General features: G+C 44.7%; 1 protein-coding gene across 1 annotated transcript in view; it reads left to right on the top strand.

The window, feature by feature from the left end:
- The window catches only part of nt5dc1 (5'-nucleotidase domain containing 1), a 119,014-nt gene that overhangs the window by 85,499 nt on the left and 13,077 nt on the right, over positions 1-20,438 (top strand). The window contains exons 8-10 of the mRNA XM_084315244.1: positions 6,254-6,351; positions 11,702-11,823; positions 20,271-20,438. The exon at positions 20,271-20,438 is cut by the window's right edge and continues 6 nt beyond it. Coding sequence (XP_084171370.1) covers positions 6,254-6,351; positions 11,702-11,823; positions 20,271-20,438 — 388 coding nt within the window. The remainder of the gene's footprint in view (positions 1-6,253; positions 6,352-11,701; positions 11,824-20,270) is intronic.

Here is a 20,438-nt window from a genome sequence, read left to right as displayed (position 1 = left end):
ACCTTAGAAGGGCCATTCAAGGGGGGATCTCCCTTCTTAGATGTCGGTGATAGTAGTGTTGCAGACGGACAGTTGGTAAGCATGCACTCAAGTGTGTAATGAAACACAGATGAGTGCATGCAATAGCAACTGAACATTTTGAAAGATTAAAGATAGAGCTGTTAGCGATAGCAACTGAACATTTTGAAAGATTGAAGATAGAGCTGATAGCGAATCTATTTGAGGCACAGGGGCGGCGCAGAGAGGGTCGCGTCCTCCCCGTCTTAATCACGGGACATTCAACACTCCGGTCATTGCTCAGGGACAGCCGGAGACGGGGAGATAGGGGGCGGCGCAGAGAGGGTCGCGAACTCCCCGACATCATCGCGGGACGTCCGGCACTCCGGTCACCACTACGAGACCTCTGGAGACAGGGGGGCACGCAGAGGGGGGTCGCATCCTCCCGGCCTTCATCACGGGACGTCCGACACTCCGGTCAGCACTCCAGGACGGCAACTCACAGGGGGACAGGGAGACGGGACAGGCGTTAGACAGCTCATGTGATTGTAGTGGGCGGACATAGCAATAGATACAAGTGGTAAGCATATATGTGAATGGAGTAGATATATGAAGTAAGCATATTATGTGCATGGCGCCCAATGTGTTAAGGCCTTTTCCGTAAACACGAAATCGTCTCAAGAAATATGTGCGTCCAAACGAAAACACTGTATCGCTGCCACAAATTTACAAAATAAACGTCTTTCCTGTTTTAGACGTTGCTCTTTTATTTTGAAACCGCCCGACCGGAAGTGTTATTGTTGTTTTCGCTAGCGGAACAGCTTGTGTCGTCCGGTTCTGTGCTTTTGAGCTAACGCTAGTTTCTAAAGGAGAGGAGAGAGACACCGCGGCTCACATGTGCAAATGCAGCTACAGGCAATCAATGATGAGGAGGAAGAGCTGCTGATTTTAATCGGCAGGAGAGAGAGAGCGCGTCAAAGCCGTATATAATATGGTGCGGTCGTAGGCACGACAGCGCAGCTCGAACTACCTGTTGTATTAAATTAATTGATTGATGTTTAACTTGTCCCTGTGTCCAGTCCTTTCGACTAGCCCCACCCGTTCATTGTAAACAATGATGCATGTAATTGTATTAACGTTACTGTGTTGTAGCTATGTTATTTAATAATGCGCATGCGGGTTAAGGGAGAGGTGGGCGAGTCATCGGTTCAGGAAATATGCGTACTGGCTTGTAAAAACAGGAATGCAAGGCTGGCGTTGATTGAGTGATTTATTGCGTCTTCAGATTTGTTCACTCTGGGACCCGTTCTCAGAAATGAGCGTATTCAGGCTCCCAGAACGCGGTTCCGTCTGGACGAAACGTGCATACGATAAAATACTTAGGTGGATACACCCAAAATCGTCGTCGTCCGTACAGGTCTGAGCATTTTCGTTTTAGTCTTTTTTGTTTAGTTAAAACTTCGTCTTTTTTGTTTAGTCTCGCCACTCAGTTACAGCCTCATAAGTTGGCGTGAGCTTTTTCTAAACAATAAAAGCTAATGTTAGTGCTAGCTGGTTAGACTTATGTAAGCTATTTAATGTGTTCTATTGTGGTGGATCAACAAAATGTAGCGATCCGTCATGCAGTAATGTAGGGAAGAAAGAGGAGTTTCCTTTTCTGTATGGTGATTTATTTCCAGCTCAATATGGGGTTTTACAGGTTTATACTTCCCTTCTCATACACAACACAGCTACCTAATACACTAGCTTCACAACAACAACGTAACATCCGGTCCGTCCTCCCATATCTCCCGGGGGGAAACAACACCCCCAACATAACAGTGGTGCCCCTAAGACCATACAACTAGAGCGACACACAAAACCCCAGAACATTACAATAATTCACCCACGGAACGATGTGTTGGGGATAAGGGTTCCGCACGGACAATTATGTTTGTTACTTTCCTGTCGGCAAACAAGTTCCTGTTAGCTAGCAAGTAGCAAGTAAACAGTGTTGACGTTGAAGTTGATGCAAGATTTTATTTTGCAAACTACATTTTGTGTCGTCGTTCTTAGTCAACGACAATGCATGAATAATTTTGTCACATTAGTGTCACATGATCTCCATTAACGTGATGTCTTGTCTCGTTTTGAAGGCAAAATCACTTGGACCTCAGTAGTCGTGAAGCCAAGGGCAAGGTGTGCCTCATGATACTTTCTTGTTTTTGGCTTCATAACGTGAATGATGTTAACGCTACTTGGGGCGCTTGTTATGGGTGTGTCAGCTTTTAATTCTAGACTGTGTCAAAAACGTTTCCATTTTCTTTTCTGATTTATCTCTCCCCCAGGTTGGATAGCTAATGTAGCGTCAGCTAGCTAGCTCGCTATTACAGGTGATATAACTCATTGTGTGTGACGACAAGCTAGCAACAGTGTTTGTTTACAGCTCTTGTGTGCAACACATTGTATTAATACATTTAGTTCTGCTCTGGTTTTTTTCGTTCCACTGGTAGTCTTGCATGGCCAGACCTCTCTCTCCAAACTGTGTTCGCACAGTGCCAGCATTCCACTAGACGCATGGAATAACCATAGAACTATAGATGGGTTTCCTATTTGTAAACACAATGGGCTAGATCCACAAAGAATGGATTTCACGGAGCTAATTGCACCCTTACTTACAATTCATTATGATCACCTGCGCTGTGATTGATTTAATGCACATGTTATTAACAGATTGCAGAATGGGTACAATACAGTACGGCTCAATACACACAATTGTTAAGGGGATGCAGACCAGAGAAAGACTTTCGTCTTGTTTACATCAGGGTCCCCCATTTTCAATTCATAATGAATTGTAAGTAAGGGTGCAATTAGCTCTGTGCAATCCATTCTTTGTGGATCTAGCCCAATGTGTTTGCGCTAATCAGCAATACCCACTGAATCACGCCACTGAGTGGATGTCAGTTTGCCTAATCAGAATGGCTGTGAGTCGTTCACCTGTTCACCTTTCATCTAGCTTTGGCATGGATTGATTGTTTAGATTGCTAGCATGGCTAACATATGCAAATATATTGAAGTCTGCCTCATTGTTCTGACCAGGATTACGTTCCTTTTTGCCTCCTTGATATGCGTGTCTGACGTGAACGAGAAATGTGTCTAAGTGAGGGAACATATCTTTTTGGCCTGGGCCCTCCAAGGGGGTCGCTTCCCACATTTTGAGAACCACTGGGTGATAGGATCCAAAATAGGACATTGGCGAGGGTGTCATTTCTCTTTAAACCCTGCCCAGTATTTACCAGGCAGGGGAAAGCAAACACAGTAATACACCCAGGAGAGTCCCAGGCGAGCTAACATGACATCTCCCTGGACACCTGCTGGCTGCTGCTCATGTAATCACTGTCTTAGATTCGATTAGATTCAAATGTATTGTCATTATACAGCACAAGTCCAGTACAACGAAAATACATTTGGCATCCAACTAGAGTGCAAATGTAGCAGTAAAGTGCACATCACATATCACATCAATATACAATGTACAGGTGGTTAAACTGGGTACAAAATAATAATAATAACTATTTGTATAGCACTTTTCATACAGAAATTGCAGTTCAAAGGGGCGGCTGGGTGGCGCAGCGGACATTGCGCTTGTCACCAACGCAACAGACACCGGGTTCGAATCCGGCTGTCGGCGTTGCCTCCGGCTTGGGCCGGCCGTCATACTAACTCAATTGGCAGAGTTAGCGGGTGGGGAGTCGAAGGGTGGTAGTCTGGTCGTTGTGAACAGCGACTCCTACAGGTCGGTTGGGGCGCCTGCACAGCAGAGACAGGAAAATGGCGGGGGCAGTGTGAGCCTCCTACACGTTACTCTTCGCCAAATGAGAGTCTGCGCTGGCAGGTGAAAAGATGTGACAGGCTGCCTCCACATGTATCGGAGGGGACATGTGATGCAAGGCTTCTATCCTCCCTACAACCGGCCAGTGGGGGGCATATGCGAGCAACGATCATGACAGGGGAGGGAGAATTGGCACAAGAGGTAAATTGGGATGGGGAGAAAAATTACAGAAAAAAGGAGAAGAAAAAATTGCAGTTCAAAGTGCTTCACAACAGTACAAAATAAAATACATAAGCGAGCATAAAAAAATTTATACAAAAAGATAGAGGTAGCAAGGTATGGTAAATCACAGTTTTTCAGTAATACAGATAATAAAATAGAATAGATTAGAAAAGTGCGGTTTGATTCAGTTTAAAATAGGCTAAAAATAATAAAATAGAACGGACAGTAAAAAGTGTGATACAATTGTTCAATAAAAAATATATAATAGCAGTGTATCGCTCTTAACACTTTGAGTTTCTTTACAAAGTACAGTTATAAATTACCTTATAGAACAACAGAGCAGTGCGTCGCTCACAACAACAGAGCATCGCTCTAACATACAACAGAGCAGTGCATCGCTCTTAACACTTTGAGTTTCTTTACAAGGTACAGTTCTAAATTACCTTATAATTTAACAGAGCAGTGCGTCGCTCACAACTTAACAACAGAGCAGTGCATCGCTCTTAACTTTGAGTTTCTTTACAAAGTTCAGTTTTGAATTACAACAGAGTAGTGCTCTTAAAATTACAGTGCATAGGAGGTAGTGAGATAAAATGTGCATAGAACCGAGTAGGGTGTAACGGTACACAGAAGCCACGGTTCGGTACGTACCTCGGTATTGGGGTCACGGTTCGGCTTGCCGTGGTAATTAGTGATACTGGTGTCATTCTGTGTTCAGGCATCCACTTGCTTACTGCCCCTTTAAACTTATCCTTGCTAAGTTTCAGTTTCACTTCCAGAGAGAATTCGCGGGACGAATACACGTACCGTTACACCCCTCATGAATTTAATAGGAAGTGTATAAAAGTATGTAGGGTAAGAATAGTGCAGGTAAAGTACAATTTGTGTCAGGATATCCCTGATGTTTCATTGAAATGCCTGAGCAAAGAGTTTTTTGAAGATGTCTTTTGAAGATGTCTAGTGAGTTGGCTTCCCTGATGTTTTGGGTAGTTTGTTCCATAGTTTTGGGGCATAGTTTATAAACTGCTTGACTGAGTTTTTCAATGGCCAATGCAAAAATACCTCATGTTTATAGACCAGTGTGGCCGATATAATGCAGATTTTCTTATATTCTTTTTCTTTTTTTGTGGAAATGCAACAATTTAGTAATGAATTGAGACACAAAAGTGCTGAACTTAAGTTTGCTGATGTTGGCTACATTAGATAGCGTAGCTGTTTGATGACTAGGTTTTCATTGCAATTGCCAACTAGGAACCCCCCTTTTAATTAATTAAAATACTTTAATTAATCAAATGATATCTAAATATTTGTACATCGGCCACATGGGTGCGGCCATCAATCAATCGCTATTTAGCAAGACATGCTGCCTCCCTGTTGGCTTATTGTGAGTTGGATGGAAATATAGATGGGCAATTATGCAATATTAGGATTAAAAATGAGAAAACACTGATACGTTTATTTAGATACAAAGCGATGTTTTCATCAGGTGAAGAATGTTGAAAGGTTTTTAATCTGATGAAGACACATTGTGTCTAAACACTGTATGAACTGATGGGAGTTTTCCACGCAGCGTGTGGCAAGAGTGTTCTGCTACAACTCCAGCACAGGTGCTAAGAAATGTTTGGGATGTGTATGTCTACTCCTTTTTTTTTCTTTTTTTTTTTTATTATATCATTTATCATATTTTCAATGGGATTGTAATGTGTTGAAATAATGTGTAATGTGTACACAATTCTATCATCCAAATGAATCGCAATACACAATACGGTATAATAAGCACATACAGTATTAACTCTGTCATTTCTCACAAAACGAGGTCTGGAACGTTTGGGGCGAATATCACCTGAGAGCCAGAGATTTTGTTTGGCGTCACCCTTCACATCACTGCGCAGTTAAAATCGATGAACATCAATTGATTCAACGTGTGATTCCGCTCACGTGACCTCGCATCGTGCTGCACTGTATAATAATAATTAATGTCTGCCCTATCACCCGGCCCTTTGCTCAAACTGTTTACATTCCTCCACTGAGCATTTGGCTCTGCGGCGTCGTCTGTTGGCCAGTGTTTATGGTCAATGTTTTCCATCAACGCCGCACAATGTTTAATTCCAGCGAGGTATTTTGGCTGGTCTTGCACAAGTCCAGTTGGACGGTGTCCAGGCTTTGTCCTCTGCACGCTGAGCCCGGCTCTGAGAGGTTTATTTCTCTCCCTGCTCGTTACAGGAAGGACTTTGAGGAGCTGTTTGACGTCATCATCACCAATGCCCTGAAGCCGGGTTTCTTCTCCCTGGTTCCCCAGCAGAGGCCTTTCAGGACCCTGGGTGAGTGGAGCGCAAGCCTACATTCCCCCCCCCCCCCCCCCCCTACATTTTTTAGGGCAGTTTTCAGCTTTATTAGACCTGATGGTAAAGAGAGAGAGGAGACATACGAGAGAGCGAGGGGATGACGTGCCACAAGGGTCGTGGGTTAAATTTCAACCTGTGACGTTGCATTTATGTGGTCCGTGACCAGGACGCCCCCCCCCCCCCCCCCCCCCCCCCATTTCCCAACTATTATAGAATCAACACCAGCACCACACTGTTTAGATCAGTACTCTCAACTGACATTTTCCAGTATTATAGGGTCTCTCTTTCCACCCCCAGCGGAATGGTTACTTTGAGCTTATTTAAAGGTAGAATCTGTAATGCTACTGTTCAAATGAGCCAAGACAGTAAGCTGTAGGAATTCAGACGAGTCAATTTGTATATATAAAAATATAGAACATTACTCACTTTACAATCAGACATGCTAACGTCTGACCAGAAAGTGAGAAAGAGCTCTTGGTCAGACATACATTAAATACATAATGGAGATGACGTACATGAGATACCAGATATGACAGAAATGAAAACAAAGAATGGGTCTATGGCTTTGTTATGACTTCACACTAGAACTGGAGAGGAAAAGACCATGGACCTCTCATATCTCCTGGCCCTTTGGCTGAGTTTAAGAGACACTGTTAAGTCGCCTAGTGTCTGAGCTGTAGCTAATTAACCTATATTAAACTAGTCAAGGCTATCAGAGATAGAATATGTATTTTAACACAGATCTATATGACATGATAATATTTGTATCACACTACCAAACGGCGACCTCTAGGCAAAAGAGCCCTGATTGGTACTGCGCTTTTTATAAAAAAAAAATGTTTGTCTGTTGTATGGGTTGGAGTTTAGTGTCTTAATATACTGTGCATTTCTCCGGCCCTCTCATGGTAGAGCCTGAGGTGTGGCCAGCAATAGAAACCCCTCCCCCTATCCCCACTGAAATCCAATCCACAAGAACAAAAACTATAAACAAAGCGCAGTACCTTGCTGTTTGACAACATTACAGATTGTAACTTTTAATGGAGGAGGTTATTTACTTGGTCCTCATTTTTTAAAGAAAGTCGGAGGGAATCAGAAATCAATCTTACGTAAACCTGAATGAATCACTTCAAAACCTGCAATTCATATCTCCTGTGGAACTATTTTGGAGTTGTTATTTTTCTTCCAGTTTTGTGGTTACTAAGATTAGAATAAGCCACCTGTGATTGATTTGTTCAGATCCATGGGATGATTGCTGATTCAACACATCATCCTAGTTCCCCTCGCCTGTTGTTTTATGTTGATATTGGATCCTCACAGTGAAGGTGCGTGCTGGCAGTGGTCCGTCTCTGGAATGCTCCCCCCATCTGGACTCCCTCCTCGCCAGCACTAACTGGAGGGATGCGTTATGTGTGAAAACACAATGATCCAGTCGCTAAAATATTCCCCCCTTTCTTTCTCTCTTTCTTTCTCTTTTGCTGCCGAGTCTCGCCACGTTGGCAGGAATAGATCCCAGAAGCTTCTTCTTCTTCTGGCCTGTCCGAATATTAGCCACTCCCTCATATATTTGGAGACACTTATCTATATTTTTTTCACTCCCTCCTCACATTCTGTGTTGTTATTCTTGTAAACGGTTGCCGGGTGATGTTGCGCTGTCTGTCCTCCTGATACAAGTTCATCCGGCGAATTTTGACACTAGAATAGGTTTTTGAGTAGATTTCGCATACAATTGTAGCTTTGCATTGGTCCACTTTATTATTATTAAATCAATGCAAGAACGTGTGAACGCTACCTGCTTTGAAACCATTGTTAAAGGGGTTTTGCCCCGGTGTTGTATGGATTTGGCCATCTTAAAATATTATTTACGCGCCGGGGGGAAATGTGCCAGGGTTTGAAGTCTCCAGATTAACGAGCCTAACGATCTGAATTACTGCCCATGGTGATGTCACAAGGGGGACTCAAGCAATTGATTCGTTTTTTATTAATCAATTAGCTGTGCTTTTTTGGAGCCAAGATCACTGCCTGCCTAATGTACTGCCCTGTTTGTATTACTCTTGGGTTTTAGGGTAGCCAGGCAGGGAAGGAAATAACTTGATTTTAAAGTGTGGTGTGTTGCTACACCCAACCGAAACGGCGTCTTCAATACCAGGGGAAGTGTATGGAAACAGAGGTGCTGGGAAATAAATTATTCCAATCCGATTTAGACTACCGGTAGTTTCTTTGCAAAAAGAAAGATAGTCGTATAAAATAGTTGCATATTATGTATTGCATTAGAGGTATTGTTTAAATTAACCATTGCTTCTGTGCAGAGACGTGGGGATACTGTATATATACGGCAGCTTCGAATGAAGCTTGGCCCCCGAAAGAGTCATTCGTTCAGATGATGGCAGCACTCTTTAAATATTTGCCCCTTGCATACAACCTCACTCTGGTTCCAGTGAAAATGCTCTTGGATTCCACATCCTAAAAGGTGCCTGATGGTCGGTGTGTTTCAGTTCACAGTTTGGCTCACAGACCGCATACCTCTCATTCCTCTTTCTCCCAACATCCTATAGTGTCCTCCCAGCTGTTACTATGTGTGTGTAGGTACGTATACAGTACATGCACATACACATGTGCAGATGCTCAAGCCCTGCTCTTTTTCTCTCTCTCTCTCTCTCTCTCTCTCTCCTCTGTCACAATATTTATAGCATATATATTTATTATATATAACCACTGCTTGAACCTTGCTTAGCCTATACTCTGTCAAGCACAGTCGCTTCCAGAATTGAAAGTGTTTTTGCGCTGCTGGTCTTTAAGCACCAATCACTTGTCCCATTATTTTCTCGTCCTCCCCGGAGAGGAGGGGGGGGGGGGGGGGGGGCTTCGCAATTTCAAAGGGAGAAGATTGTCTGTTCCTCCTGGATAATAGCTAAGCAAAGGATGGCACTACACAGTCATGTGAAGGCCATCCACTATGGCACAGCTCAAGATTGTGCCCCTTGAGCGCTGTCGTGAGAGATAAATCATACAAATTCATGACGGGATACGTTCTGGCAGCGGTGACACAAAACTGAGGTCCCGCAATTTGCCCTCCGTACAGTTAATGCAAACATTAGCTTGTGACTGTTGTGCAGAGTTGTAGCCAAACACTGGTCACATTTGTATTTGAGTGGATGTTCTTTTGGAGCGGCCTCCCTCACATTTCCGCTGTATGACTAATACTGTACTGCGGTTCACCAGTCCAGACTCTCTGTATCTTGTCTTGGCTCTCCTCCACATGCTCCATGATACTGGGTACTAGTGTAGAGCTCTAAGCACTCGCCTACCACCGCAGAGACCCGGGTTAAATTCCCGGCAGAGGTCGTTCCTAGGAACACAATCAGCAGTGTTCGCGGGTAGGAAGCCGTGGCGGTATGAGTCCTAGTCGCTGCAATAGTGACTCCTAGTACTGGTCGGTCGGGGCACCTGTTCAGCAGGGAGGGGACCTCTAGCGTGAACCTCTAGCATGGACCTCTAGTGTGAACCTCTAGCATGAAAGTATGAAAGTATTCTGTACTTCTGTATGACAACTATTAAAGAAACTTGAACCTCTAGTGTGAACCTCTAGTGTGAACCTCTAGCATGGACCTCTAGCGTGGACCTCTAGTGTGAACCTCTAGCATGGACCTCTAGCATGGATCTCTAGTGTGAACCTCTAGTGTACAGTGAACCTCTAGTGTGAACCTCTAGCGTGGACCTCTAGCGTGAACCTCTAGTGTGAACCTCTAGTGTGAACCTGAGCCTGAACCTGAGCATCGGGTCCCCCCAGGGCTGTGTTCTAAGCCCCCTGCTGTACTCACTCTACACACACGATTGTGTGGCCAAGTTCAGCTCCAACTCCATAGTGAAGTTCGCAGACGACACGGTGGTGGTGGGGCTGATCTCGGACAACGACGAGAAGGCCTACCGGGAGGAGGTTGAGGTACTGGAACGATACACATCCAAATCATGTTGATTATTGAGTTATGGCAAAGATCAATATCCACGGTGTCTGTATTGAGCCCCGGGACGATAAGCGAGTGGCCGGACGAAAATAGGGGACGGACCAAGCACTTCCGGCCACTTCCGGTTTGGCAACTCGTCGATTGGCCACCAGGTGGCAGTATTGAAGCGTTGCAGAGTTGAGCGGAGTCCTACAGCACCAGCCAAGACTCCGTGGGTGACATATGAATACCATGACGAAAATATGAAATATTGATCTCAAAGACGCCTTACGGCGTCATTGGCAGACAACGCATGGCGGAGAATGACGTGTTATCACGTCACTGGCGGAGAATGGGTTAAACTGATCTTTTTCAAGTTCCAAGTTTTAATACTCTTATCAACATGCGAGTCAACAAATGCTTGCTTTATGCAGCCATTTAACACAAAAGGATGACCCTCATGCATTGCAAATTTGCATCAAATTCAAAACAGAGTGATGCACAAAATAACTTAAAAGAAAATTATAATTTAAAACAATGAATAAAGTGTGCATGAAATAATAGGGGAAAGAAAACGTTAGGAACTTGTTACATTCACCCACACAAGGGCTGAGGACTCACCCCCCCCCCCCCCCCCCCCTCTCTTTCACACACACACACACACACACACACACACACACACACACACACACACACACACACACACACACACACACACACACACACACACACACACACACACACACTCTCCCAGCTCTCTTTCTCTCTTGCCCCTTCCTCATCTCTCTCACCCCCCCTCTCTCTCTATCTCTCTCACACACACACACACACACACACACACACACACACACACACACACACACACACACACACACACACACACACACACACACACACACAACACTCTTTGAGTCAGAAACATACATAGTATCAATGAGAGTATCAATAATACACCTGAGTGAAGTCTAGAATTATTATAATATTTTTTTTAAGTTGATCATGAGTTATGAAATAATAGTGGCATTAATAGAATCGGGTGTTAATGCGTTAATACCGCATTAACTTTGACAGCCTTAGTATTTAGGAATGACTAATTAATCAATTTCCCCCATAGTGCTTTTCTCATGTCAGGGAGACCTTTTGTTCATACAAAAGCATGGCCCTATTATAAACACAGAACTGGATCTCCCCCGCTGTGTTTTCTCACGAGGTCCGCTGGTGACTACTGTGGTGGCGAGGCCGAGGGGTGGTTGCACCACCAGGGAGTTGCATGTGGTCACGTCTGCTCATGTCTTCTCAGCCGACGGCGGTTTGGTGGAGCCGCTGTGGTGTGACCGTGTGGCTGTGGTGTGACCGTGTGGCTTGTGTCTGTCCCCATCCTGCAGTGAACGACGTGGAGGAGAGCGAGGGCCTGCCGTCACTGGACAAGCCGGGCTGGTACTCCCAGGGCAACTGGCCACACCTCCAGGAGCTGCTAAAGACGATGACCGGGAAACCTGACCCCAAGGTACGGCGACCATGTGTTCGGCTAAAGCCTTAGGACAGAGTACGAGGTTCTGTTAATTGTGCCCCACGGTGAGAACTGAGGGCCGCTGGTCTTAACCCATTTCACTACTGCACTACAAAGGGTTAACACTTTTCACTACCACACTACAGAAGGTTAACCCTTTCACTACCTCACTACAGACGGTTAACCTTCTATAGTGTGGTAGTGAAACGGTGAAATAATTCTTTGTGTAAGACGCACATATTAGGACGTGTGGCCGAGACACATTTGAAATAATAGGGCCAGCAACCGGCTGGTCAATTGGGAGGGCCCGAGTTGCGTCTTAAACCCTTTTGTGCTATACGGGATCAAATAGGATAATCTGGGCTGGCTATCAGTCTTGATCTCTCCAAATCTACCCTTGATGTATTGAAGAGGTGAGGCTAGAACCAGAAATACAGGAGTCTGCCAGTCTGGTTATGAACATTTATTATTAACTCATAGGAACATGTAAGAGTGGGGACTGAGAATATATAGGCCACACCATACACCCTGATAGACTCACAGCAACCTTGATATTCAGGATGGCCACATCAAAGTTGATATTGGCTAATTACATGTGAAGCAGGTTCGACAACCATACCTTTCTATAGCCTTATAGTTGGCCCCATTAGTTTAGACAGTATATTACAGAATGTGTGTTTGAATATCTTTCCCTAGAACCTCATAGACTCACTTTGCAGTTGTCTCCCATTCCTGGCACTCATACAGAGACGAGAGCTGCTCTGTAAATCAGCGCGGGTAGGGATTCGCACTGGAGTGAGGGGGGGGGTGGGGGGGTAGGGAGGCACGTCCGAGCGGCGCACCTGCAGACGGGCCTTGGCACTGCTTTAAACAGGCCTGTCGAGGTGCCAGCCAGGCCGCATGCAGTGGGAGCCCAGATCAACGGGTCACACAGTGCGGCCCTGCTGCCCCTTTGTCCCATCTCTTCCACTGTGTAGGTCTCTCTTTCTCTTTCTCTTTCTTTCTTTCTCTTTCTTTCTCTCTCTCTTTCTCTTTCTCTTTCTTTCTCTCTCTCTTTATCTCTCTCTTTCTCTTTCTTTCTCTCTCTTTCTCTCTCTTCTCTTTCTCTTTCTCTTTCTCTCTCTCCTCTCTATCTCTCTCTCTCTCTCTCTCTTCCCCCCCCTCAGTCACAGGAGGAGCTGTGTAAACTCTCACCACCACCCCCCGAGTACATCCAGCAGGGATGCCCGTCATCATCGTCCACGTATTTAGACCCTCTCTCCCCCCCTCCCCTCCCCTCTCGACCTGGCCCTAGGCTCAATGCCCTCTCTGTTCCCCAGCCACGTGGAGAAAGCTCTCGCGGAATGCAGTGTCAACCTGCACTTAAGGTTTTCTTTAAGCAGTCCTCCGGTGTGACCCGAGGCTCTCTTGTGTTTTTGACTTCTCTCCACTTTCACCTGGCAGGTGGGCTTGAATGGAGGCATTCAGGGGGAAGATTACAATCCCTCCAGCGAGGGGCCCTCGCTCGAACAACTACGGGGGTCACAGCCCCGGTGTGTGATGGGACACTGTCTTATCGCCCAGGCGATCCACGTCTCGGAACGTGGCAGATTGTGAAAGTTGTACGTGTGCGCAAATGGTTCATCCGGGGGGAGAGAGGGGAGGAAGAGTTCGCCCGCCGTTATCAGTTGTGATAGGAAGGATGACGTTCTTCTGGTAAGCAGACGTGAAGCAGCCCAGGATATTGCACTTCCTCTGTGGAGCGATACACATTTTATTACAGGGAAACTGACCCTATAGCTTCTATACCTCCTTCTCGTAGCGTGGTGTTTGATACCGCCGCTGACGTTCCAGTTCCGTTACCGTATGCGCTATTCACCGTCTCACGGACACAACAGAGGCTTAAGTGAAGGCGCCTCCTCGGCCTCCTCTCATGTCGGACGTGTGTGTTTTTCTCCCTCTCCTCCCCTCCGTCTGTCCCAGGCCTCACACGGTGGAGCACAATGGGCTCATTAAGGTGGCTCTGCGTGCCCCTGGTCCTGGAGCTCTGTTTACCCAGGGCTGGCTTTAGCTCTAATCGCTGCTCTTGAGTGATGCTGCGATAACAGGAGGTGCTCCCCGGGCTCCGGGGCTATTGTGTCAGCCTGAAGGCTCCCCCCTGGCTGGACAGACTGAAGGCTCTCCCCTGGCTGGACAGACTGAAGGCTCTCCCCTGGCTGGACAGACTGAAGGCTCTCCCCCTGGCTGGACAGACTGAAGGCTCTCCCCTGGCTGGACAGACTGAAGGCTCTCCCCCTGGCTGGACAGACTGAAGGCTCTCCCCCTGGCTGGACAGACTGAAGGCTCTCCCCCTGGCTGGACAGACTGAAGGCTCTCCCCTGGCTGAAGGCTCTCCCCCTGGCTGGACAGACTGAAGGCTCTCCCCTGGCTGGACAGACTGAAGGCTCTCCCCTGGCTGGACAGACTGAAGGCTCTCCCCTGGCTGGACAGACTTCCATTCATTGTGCTAAGCTAGGCTAACATGCAGCCAGATAGCTTTCTACTGAACGCACAGAGAGGAAACTGGTATCCATCTTCTTGTCTCTCTCTGGAGAAGACGATAAGATAATTTCCCCAAATGTTGGCGTGTTCCTTTAAGATTATCAGAAAGTTATAAATCACTGGTCTGCGTTCTCTGCTACAGCCCAAAATGTTGGTGTGTTCTTTTAAGTATGTTATACGTTAAATTGGCAGTTTAATCATTCTGAATGAACCGCCGTCTAATCAGTTGGTTCAGTGTCGCAGGCGTTCAGAAAGCTTGCGTGCACACAACGCAGAGCATCAGATTTGTGGTGTTGAGTTTTTAATGCGTCGCTCTGAGACGGACTGGGACAGCAGAAGCTTTTGCTGTGTCCTTTTAATGGAAGTCACAACAGTGAGCTCTATGGAGTTGGCTTTGCCTCGGTAGCAGGCTCAGCTTTTCCGTCAAGCAAATGGCAACGAGTCTGAGCAGAAGCAGCGAAGAAAGGAGTTTGTGTCGGGCAGTGTTTTGGCAAAGAGATGACATGGGCTGTTTGAATCGTGTCAGTGGTAGGAGGACCATCATCTGCTTTTCAGCTGTACTCATATTCCCTATAGTGCACAATGAATTGCTGTACTGTGATGTGAATTGTGGTATTCCATTACGTAATGCATACCGGTTATAATGCAGGATTATTCACTGGAGAATTGGAAGTAGCTTTATCAAGCACGGCAGTCCAAGAGAGAGAGAGGGAATCACTCTAGTCCATCATCATATCAGTGCATTGTACACGTCATGCTACACATATTTGGAACCAACTTCCAGAAGATTTGCTCCAACCCTACTTCTATGTTCCAACAGTTGTGATTGGAGGTTCAAGAAAGGAGGGCGGAGCTTGAGATGGGTCAATACTTTTATTCTTCTTTTTTATGCTTTGTTCTAATTCTTTTTTTTTTTAATGCTGTTTATGATGTCCTTGTTTCTTCATCTGTTTTAAAGGTCCCCTGTCTTATAAATTGGCGTTTTCAGTGTTTATCATTGTTTTCTAGCAATGGGGGTTTGTATCAATGGGGTCTGTGTCTCTAATTCTCATTTTGGCTCATCAGTTTGATTGATTGATTGAATTGATTGATTGATTGATTGAAAACTTTATTAACAGATTGCAGAATGGGTACAGTACAGTACAGCTCAATACATACAATTGTTAACCCATTCTCTGCCACCACTTTGATCATCCTAAACCATCCTCTGCCAGCGCTATTTGTCTATGGAGATGTTCACCTTCTTTGCAGGGCTATAACTTTTTAAATTGTATTGCTAAATTGACATTACTATGGCCCCTTCAACATCAATTATCTATCGTTCAGGATGTAGGAACGTTTTTTCTTTTTCATTCACACATTCATACTAAAATACCGTCTAGAGTATAAATATGTCTTTATCGGTTTCTGCAGTATTTCATAGAACGTGAGATATAGGCATAAATGCAGTTTGATACCGATCTATGCTATATTAAAAATGTCAACTGTACATGGTCCTAAACGTCATGACTGATCATCTGCGGGTGAACGGGGGGGGGGGGGGTCGTTTATAATTCAATGACCGACGTTAAATGATTTATGTAGTATGGGTGATATATTGATCAGAGCAGTTTGTATAAAAAATGATAAAGAAAAACGCTGAAACTCACCCCAGTCTCCTCGTAGCGTGAGCTGACGTGAGTATGGCACTGGTTGTAGTCACCGCCCACAATCAACAATTCATTCAACAACAGTGAGTGGAATTACTTCCTCAAACGGGTTGACGTGCGCGGGTGCCGACAGAGACAGCAGATAACGAGCAAGAGAGAGATAGAGAGGGAGAGAGAGAGAGATAGAGAGGGGGAGAGAGAGATAGAGATGGAGAGAGAGAGGGACACAAGCATTTACACACAACCTCCCGACCGCTCGTGGGAGTGTGTGTGAAAATGTGTGTGTGCGCGCGCGGGGCAGGAGCTTCTCCACTCACATATCACAGTCAAAATATCATAGCCTGTATTCCGATCCATGCAATAATATTCATAGGGGTATATATTGTCATTTGAAACAAGTTACCAATGCATTGTCCCGTGGGATTATGCCCCCCGCGGTGAAATTAATTAGTAAGTAAGTAAGTAAGTAAGTAAGTAAGTAAGTAAGTAAGTAAGTAAGTAAGTAAGTAAGTAAGTAAGTAAGTAAGTAAGTAAGTAAGTAAGTAAGTAAGTAAGTAAGTAAGTAAGTAAGTAAGTAAGTAAGTAAGTAAGTAAGTAAGTAAGTATTTATAAAGCACCTTTCATACATGTCATGTAGCTCAAAGTGCTGTACACAAACATAGGCATATATAACGATAAAAGCAATAAGGTCACAGTGATCAGTTAAGATCAATGTTTAAAAAAAATAATAATAATAATAATAATAATAACGTAAAAATTAAAACAGTCATTTGCTGACCAGTTTGGGAGAACAGGTCCGCACAAACATGTCCGTTCAGTAGCAACCAGAAGTAGGAAATGCACTAAACCAATGCACTTGTACAGTAGGTAGCAATGTTAGCTCTTATAACGTTAGTGTAGTTACGTTTTTATTAGTGGTCAGAGTTGGGTCCATAAGGCTTATCCAAGCCCCATGGATCCATCAGTGGTTGCGTATTGTGTGCGTATGTACCCGTTCCTTCATCTAAAGAGTTGGGTCCATAAGGCTTATCCAAGCCTTATGGATCCATCAGTGGTCGCGTATTGTGTGCGTATGTACCCGTTCCCTCATCTAAAGAGTTGGGTCCACAAGGCTTATCCAAGCCTCATGGATCCATCAGGCTTTTCCAAGCCATAGCGTCTTTGTGTTATGTCTCATAACGTTAGCCAGTTAGGAAGTAGGAAATGCACTAAACCAATGCACTTGTACTTGTTTAGCAGCAACTGGAAGTAGGAAGTGCACTAGACCAATAACTAGTAATTAGCAACGTTAGCTCTCATAACGTGCACTAAACCAATGCTAAACCAATATCTAGTAGGTAGCAACGTTAGCTCTCATAACGTGCACTAAACCAATGCACTTGTACTTGTTTAGCAGCAACCGGAAGTAGAAAGTGCACTAAACCAATGCACTTGTACAGCACGTAGCAACGTTGGCTCTCAGAACGTCAGTTTAGCCAGCAGCTCCGGGTACAGCAGGTAGCAACGTTAGCTCTCATAACGTTAGCCAGTATCCCCCTCAATCTCTCTATATCTCTCTCTGTCTACCAGTGCAGACTGTGGGTAACTGTCACTCAAAGCGCTTATGGGCGGAGCCCAGCCCAAAACAGCTTGAAATGCTGCTTTAGAGTACTTGATTAGCAAAACAATGAATTTTTTTGAAAATAACTTTACAGATGTGTTCCATAGACTCACAGGAATTGTGTAAAGTTGCCCAAATAGTGAAAGGAATAGCAAGACCCCCCTGTCCCCTTTAAGCACTTTCCATTGCCTCTGTGTATGGAATAAACTTGCCTCAGCTTGTCTTGCCTTACTAAAACAATCCATAATAAGTAATAATCAGGAATGTAAAATTATATATTAGGGCTGTCAGTTTATCGCGTTAATTAGATTAATTAATTACACAGCAAATTATCGCGTTATGAAAATTAACTAAAATTAATAAAAACTATTATTATTATTTTTTTTATATAAATACTATTTTTTTTTATCTCATTCATTCCATAAGAACGTAGAATACACATTTACAGACTTTTTTTTAATATGGCCCATTTGCATGTTCTTGGTATCTGATTCTAGGGACATCTATGGATCTCAGGGAATGTATTCCCAGTGTCAGCAATACTGTGTCTGTTACTAGGCTTGAGTCAATTGTAATGAACCAAATGAGAATATCAATTAAATTTTTTTTTATCTTTGACTGTGAATAACACCATGCTAAAATTTACCAGACCTGAAAAATCTAAGCAAATGAATAAATGGAAGATGATTAAACAGAAGGTTTTGTAGATACAGTACTGAATTCTGCCATCCGGACACATGCAATTTTAAATATGATTATAGAATATAGACTATCAGGCCTAAAATGGTTATGCGATTAAAATGCGATTAATTAGATTAATTAATTACAAATCCTGTGATTAATTAGATAAAAAAATGTATCGCCTGACAGCACTATTATATATATATATATTGTTGTAACTTTATTGGTTGTGAGTTCTGTGTTTTCTTTGTCTTATATTGCCGTGACCTGCAAGGTTGGTCAGGAGGCTCATCGTAAGGTTAGTTATGGACAACAATGAAACGTGTTGCAAAAGTACAATGTCTGAGCCCCTGAGCAACAGACTAATAAAAGGCACCAAAACATGTGCATTCAAGAGTCGACGAACAATGCCGTCTCGTGTGGCCGCTCTGAACAGAGACGGACATGATTGGTCACATAATGACATGTTGTCACTTTGCGGAAGGGATGACAGGAAGAGAGCTGTCTGCTAAACGACAGCAGAGTCCCGGTACAGCTGAGAGTGGACTGTAGCCTGCAGGCTATCTGACTTTACCTTCCATGTGCTCTCTGCCTCACACAGAGCTCCGTCTGGCCAGGCTAATGAAACCGTGTCTCTCCCTCATGAAAGCGCTTCTATACTGTTTTTGCTACTGTGTTGGAATTCCTGGCCTCTGTAAATATTGATCGTGCTGCTGATCCCGTGCCTCTGGCTGTAAAGAGGCGGCTTGACAATGAGAGGTGCAGTCAGCGGCGGTGCTCTTTTGGGGGGGGGGGGGGGGGGGGGGGGTTGGTAGGAAGTACAGCTATAGCCAGTTCTGGGAAGCCTGGTAGAAATATGATGCCTAGAGCCGGTCCCTGTAGGCCCACCTCACAGCAGCAGCAGCAGTGGCCGCGGCTGCAGAGTCCGTTTGTTTATGCATGGAAGGTCTGGCAGTAGACACAGCAACGGGTGTGAGGGGAGGAGGGGCGTACCGGAGTGACCTGGCCATCCACATGGAGGCATTTACGCCCTCCTCTTCACGGCCGCCCGTCTCCAGCCAGAGGGACGTGATTTAGAGTGACACCTTCCTATACAGACCGAGCCCTTCATCATCATCATTTTGGTTTTGTATAGAAAGCTCAATTCACTTATGCTAACCTAAAAACAAACATACTGGACGTGTCTATGAAAACGTACTCTCTCACGCTTTGGCGTGTGTGTGGAAATGTTGATCCTGGAAATGTTGATCCTGTTAACAGTTTTATTTTTGGGAAAAGCCACATTTTAGGCTGTCAGGATATTATTATTTTTTAACACATGAGCTTTATTTATCCATCCCTCTCGGTTCATGTTTACATTGAGAAAATATTTCAATGCCTAAAATCTTATATAAAAAAAAATTCTTAATTATCCTCTGGTAAACTGCCCGTGTGGCCATTATATTTTGGGACCCTAAAACCTTTTTTCCCTCCCATAGCCGCATTCATACAGTATGTCAACAACTGACTCCTGTCTCGTCATTTTAATCCCCTCGATCGTACTCACATTATTCCATCCACTTTGTTTTCATTTGAGATGAATAGAACAGTACCTGTTGTTGAATTTATATTATATAAGAGCGGTGTTCCCATCCCTGGCTTGTGGAATGCTGCTACACTCAAACCTGTCTCGGCTTGTTTTTCTTTCCAGACATAAAGACTACAAAAAGAGGCACGATGGTCAAAGAGGTCCTGATGAGTTCTGCAGCCCCATCGTGTCTAGTCTAGTTTTCCCAGAGGGGGGCCATGAGACATTTGTCAGCTTTATTGAATTTGAATACTGCTGAGAGATCTGTGGGGGGGGGGGGGGGGAAGAGTCCAGTTGAACTGCAATATCACTACACAGACACTTTGTAACTAAAACAAATCAGATGAATTAATGCTTAAACCAAAAGATAATCTCAAGTGTCCTGTTCTCCTGAGTTTAGTAGTCTCTCTCTCTTCTACCCCTCCAGGTAGTCTATTTCGGAGATAGCATGCGGTCGGACATGTTCCCCGGCAGCAGCTTTGGGAAGTGGGAGACCGTGATGATCGTGGAGGAAATGGAGGGAGAGGGCGTCCCGAAGAGCGACGCGGCGAAGTCCAACGAGGCCCAAGTGGAGCCGCTGGAGAAGAAGGGAAAG

The sequence above is a fragment of the Notolepis coatsorum genome (assembly GCF_963971535.1).
Source record: "Notolepis coatsorum genome assembly, chromosome: 5".
Taxonomy (NCBI): Eukaryota; Metazoa; Chordata; class Actinopteri; order Aulopiformes; family Paralepididae; genus Notolepis; species Notolepis coatsorum.
Note: the sequence above shows the minus strand (reverse complement) of the source record. Positions and strands in the feature narration are given on the sequence as shown.